This window comes from Nestor notabilis, unplaced genomic scaffold (assembly GCF_000696875.1).
Source record: "Nestor notabilis isolate BGI_N333 unplaced genomic scaffold, ASM69687v1 scaffold21567, whole genome shotgun sequence".
Classification (NCBI taxonomy): Eukaryota; Metazoa; Chordata; class Aves; order Psittaciformes; family Psittacidae; genus Nestor; species Nestor notabilis.
This window is the reverse complement of record NW_009936356.1, coordinates 398-5320: the sequence shown is the minus strand read 5'-3', so window position 1 is coordinate 5320 and position 4923 is coordinate 398. Positions and strand designations below refer to the sequence as shown.

At 54.1% G+C, this 4923-nt stretch overlaps 1 protein-coding gene across 1 annotated transcript; it reads left to right on the top strand.

The window, feature by feature from the left end:
- Nucleotides 1–953: 953 nt before the first annotated feature.
- Nucleotides 954–1533, top strand: RITA1 (RBPJ interacting and tubulin associated 1; the record flags this gene model as incomplete). Its single annotated transcript, XM_010018309.1, has 2 exons — nucleotides 954–1122; nucleotides 1419–1533. Coding segments are annotated over 2 exons (284 nt in total), but the record flags the coding sequence as incomplete, so codon positions are not given.
- Between the last annotated feature and the right edge of the window lie 3390 nt (nucleotides 1534–4923).

The window sequence follows — 4923 nt, the reverse complement described above, 5'->3', positions numbered from 1 at the left end:
GGGTGTCACTCTCCAAGTGACAGGTTAGGAACAGACATGGCTTTACTGCGGTACCGGGTGCCTGGGGGGCGCTCCGAGAAGAGACAGTTCACAGCCGGTGTATCTTCATTATAGACATACTCGTTATAGTGCCGCGGAATGCCCACCCGCTTCGTGTTCCTCATTCCATACAGTCATTTGGGTAAATAAGGCCGTGGCGCAGACGCTGTAAATTTGAGGAGTGGTCTCTGGGGTCGTTTGGGGTAAATGTTCCGACTCATTTTACCGTTTTATGGAACTCTGTTAGTTAAGGACATTGGGATGCGTGTGTAGTCTTAGAATCCCAGCCTGGTTTGGGTTGAAGGGAGCTTAAAGCTCATCCAGCTCCAACCCCGGCCACGGGCAGGGACACCTTCCACTAGAGCAGGTTGCTCCAAGCCCCTGTGTCCGACCTGGCCTTGAACACTGCCAGGGATGGGGCAGCCACAGCTTCTCTGGGCACCCTGTGCCAGCGCCTCAGCACCCTCACAGGGAAGAGCTTCTTCCTTATACCCAACCTGGATTTCCCCTGTTTTAAGTTTAAACCCATCACCCCTTGACCTATTGCTGCAGCCCCTGATGAAGTCTTGCCAGTTAACTGCATGTTCTTGTTTTGGCTAATTTAGGACCCTGAGAGGCTCCTCGAGCTGTTTCTTTCATAGCCATTTACCTGTTTCTCAGGCCTCATCAACAGGACGAACCTACACTGGTTTGAGAGAAGACATCTAATTCTCACATTGCAGCTCCTTCTGTGTTCTCTCTACACAGTAAAATCCTAGTTCAAGAGTCCTTGTAGCCCTGCATCTGTCTCAGTTTCTTTATTCAGTGAAATACTACCTGTTGGTATCAGGGTTGGGGGCAGCCCTCAGGAGGTGAAGCTGATGCTCCCCGCTGTGTGATGGCTGGTCCTGGTGCATGGGTTTTGTCTCCCGCAGGCTGAGAGGCCACACTCCATCCTTCTGCGATGAGTCCCTGTTCGGTCCGGCCCGCTCCACTCCTTGCATTAGGAAGGAAGATGTAGCCAAGCTCCAGGCGCTGCTCTGGAGCCCTCCGCCTGCCCCCCGAAGCCAGCCTGGCCTCTCCCCGTGCTGCAGGGACACCCCGGTAAGAGCTGCCCACCGCCCGGCAGCAGTGGGCTCGCAGGTGGGACGAGAGGGCACAGCATGTGTGTGGAAGCGACCCGAGAGCGAGTCTCGCTCCAAAGGCCCTGGCACTGCTGGCAGAGGACGATCCCAGTCTCTGAGCTGGTTGAGCACCCCCTCGGATGGGTCCTGCCGGCCTTTGGACAACTCCAAGCCAGAAAGGTGTAAAAACCGGGGTCCCTCAACAGCCCCCGCAGCCCCCCAAGGCCCTCCAGTGATGGGTCGGTCACAGTGTGTGTCTGGACCTCCTTTGGCCAGGAACAACAAGGCAGCGGGTACCTGCAAGCCCAGGCCTCCCTGGAAGTGAAGCCAGATGTCCCTCTGGATGTAAATGCAGCCTTGGCCTACCCAGGACTTCCTGATGACCAAGTCCGTGAGGACCCTGAGCCTTTCCATGGCTGGAAATGAAGGATGAGGCTGCTCTGTGCTGAAGGACGAGTTGGGAGTCGTGCGTGACCACAGTGCCAACAGGGCAGTGACCTCCCTGTGCAGGGCACAGTCCTGTAGCACCAGAGCGGGACAGCCTTGGTGGTGACAGCAGCTTCCACTGACTGCCCAGTGGTCACCAGAGGTGCGGTAATGGGTCAGGTTCCTTCTGACCAGGAAGTCCAGCTGAGAAGTTGGAACAGCAGGAGACAGGACTGCCTACAGCATGGAGTCCAGGAGAAGGACCAGGCACAGGTACTCCTACAGCGGAGCTTGGTGGGGACAGGCAGGGAGCAGCGGGTGCCACGGGGGCAGGTAAGGTCTGAGGGCCCTGGTGGGGACCTCTGCTGATTCTGAGGAGAGGAGTCCTGCTTTATGCTCCCTGTTGTGTGCAGTCACAGCATCGCTCATGCTTGTCAGGGCTGCAGGAGATCCCTAGTCCAACCTGCTCAAGACAGGTGATTGTGGGCTTGGGCTGCTCAGGGCTTCGTCCAGTGAGGAGTGGAAACCCTCAAGGACAGAGGGACAGGCACAACCTCTGACCCTCCTTCCCACTGCTTGACTGTCCTTGGGGTGAAAAGTTTCCCTTGATATCCAGTCAGAGCCTTTCTTGATTCAGTTTGTGTCTGTTCTCATTCTGCTCTGCACAGATCAATCCTCATGGTCACCTCCTCTTCACAGGTACAGGGAAGCTGCTCTGAGGCCCCCCAAAACCATCCCTGCTCCAGGCTGAACGAGCCCCATTCCCTCAGCCCCTGTGCACAGGACGTGTGCTCCAGCCCTGACCATCCTGGTGGCTTTCTGCTGGCCTTGCTCCATTTCACCAACACTTTAATTGGTCTCCTCTGGCAAGGAAGGAGAAGGTGAGGAATGGCATCACCCTGTGTCCTGCTGCTGGTGGGATGCCCCTGAACTGGATGGGGTTTGTGATGGAGAAGGACCTGCCACAGGGATTTCAGCACCTTCTGGTGATGAGGACGTGCTGAGGGAATGTGTGATCCTGTGGTTTGTACTGAGGGTCATGAGGTGCTCTCACAGCAACACCACAGTTACCACCAAATAAATGATCCAAGGCAAATGTGCTGGGCCTCATGTTTGGTCCACAGGCTGCTGCCGTGTGATCTGGACACAGGTAGTGTCTCCAAAGACTGCCTGAGCAGAGCAGCTCCTCCATTTCCATTCCTGAGGTGGGAAAGTGCAGCTCGGGCTGAGGGACTACAGGTGGGGAGGCAGGTAAAGGACACGGGCTGGGTGTTGGGGTTTGCAGCCTCTGTCACTTCTCCCCTGGGCTGGGAGGCTGCAGGTGAGGGGATGCAGGGAAGTCACTGGGAGTTTGGTAACTCTCACACAAAGGGAAACATCCTCTCAAATTCACCCAAGGACAAACCCAGCCAGGTTAAGGGCATCACTCTGCCCCCAGAAATGGTCCAGCTTGTTGGCAAGGAAGGTTATTCCTACTTTTGAAAGGCAAGAGAGCTCAATGTAAAACAGTGAGTTGTGTTGTCGTGCCACTGCTCTGGTGTCCTCAAAGCCAGCCCTGGTCTTAGTGCAAGTGCTGTCCGGCTGGGTAGAGGCTGTAGGGACACGAAAGCAACTGGGGCCTTCTCAGGGAAGGCTTTTGGGATGCTGATGGGACTGAGGCTGTTCAGCTTCATGTGGAAGTGGGCACAGTGACAAGGAAGCCGTTAAGCCTGCAGGTGTCTCAAGTGGGCTGGGGGAGAAACCGAAGTGTGGTTTGGACACTAGATGGAGACAAGAGGGTTAAGGATTGACACAAAAGCTAGAGCCCTGTTGCCTAGCAGCAGGTGGATGAATGGGGTCCAGTGAGGGGAGTCATCAGCAATCCGGGGCAACTGCCCCAAAACCTAAGCAGCTGAACCCAAAAGCAGGACACAGAGTGCACTATTGGAATGCTGTGTTGCAGCAACAGTGAATTAACAGGGGAAGCTAGAACCCATTGCATCAGCCACCTGCTTTCCTGTCCCACACTGGCCAGGGTTGTCACTGAGGGCTTCCAGGCCATCAGCAGGTCACAGCTGGCACTTACTCACTTTTTACACCACAAGGACAGTATTGCTTAAAATGTAAATGGGTCGCTTGGATTTTGTACTGTGGTTCTCACTTACACTTGAGTCTTTACTGCTGCCCTGTCCTCTTGTTCTACTAGAGCTGTGCATCCATCACATGAGCAAAAGCTGCTCTGTTACTGCTGTGGGCTGTAGGAGTCTGGTGCTTGTGTGCAGCTAACACCAAATCTGCATGAAATGAGGCTGGGTTTGGAACTAGGTAATCTTAAGGTGCTTTCCAACCCTCACTATTCTATGATCCTGTGATACAGTAGTTTCCTAGCTCCAGATTCATCCTGTCCAGTTTCACTGATGTTCAACCACAGCTGGCATCCTGCCTGCTGCTGCTCTTATTTCTCGTTCCCCATCTGCTCAGCACTGTGGTGAATCACCTTCTCCACCTCTGACTCAACCCTGACACCTTGTCTTGTGTCTCTCAGCAAAGTACCAGTCATCCTGAGAAGTGCTGAGCTTCCAAATCTAGCTGTGCCCAGCCCTAGTGCTACAGACAACTGTAACAGATGGTTTTATGTGTGGGCAGTATTACCTTTGCTCTCTTAGACTGCACCAGCTGCCTTGTCTCTCAACACACACCTCACCTGGTCTGCAGCAGCCTCACTGTGTCCTGGCTGCCTCGCAGCCTCTCCAAACTGGCCCAGCACTTTGCAGAGGAGGTTTCGAAGCTGAGTCAGTGGATGGGGAGGAAAGGTGAGGCTGTGAGTAAACTGCTTGCTCGGTGGTTGCAGCTGTGTTGGTGGAGGGCTGCTTTCCACTGAAATCAGCATTGTAACAAACAGCAAACGCATCCTGCAGGAGCCAGGTAATTGCCCTGTGTCATGTTTTAAGCCCAGCTGGTAACTCGGAACCATGCAGCCGCTTGCTCACTCCCCCGCTTCCACCCTGCTCCCAGAGGGATGGGGACAAGAAATGGAAGAATGTAACTCCTACAGGTTGAGATAAGAACAGTCCAGTGACTAAAGTATAATACAAAACCACTGCTGGTAACACCAACAATAATAATGATAAGGGAAATAACAAGGGGAGAGAATATATAACTAAATGGGGAAAAGGAAAAGAAAACAATAAACACAACTGATGTCCAATACAATTGCTCACCACCTGCTGACCGATACCCAGCCCGACCCGAGCAGCGATCTGGGCCTTCCAGGTAACTCCCCCCAGTTTCTATACTGGGCATGACGTGCTGTGGTATGGAATACCCCTTTGGCCAGTTTGGGGCAGGTGTCCTGCCTCTGCTTCCTCCCGGCTTC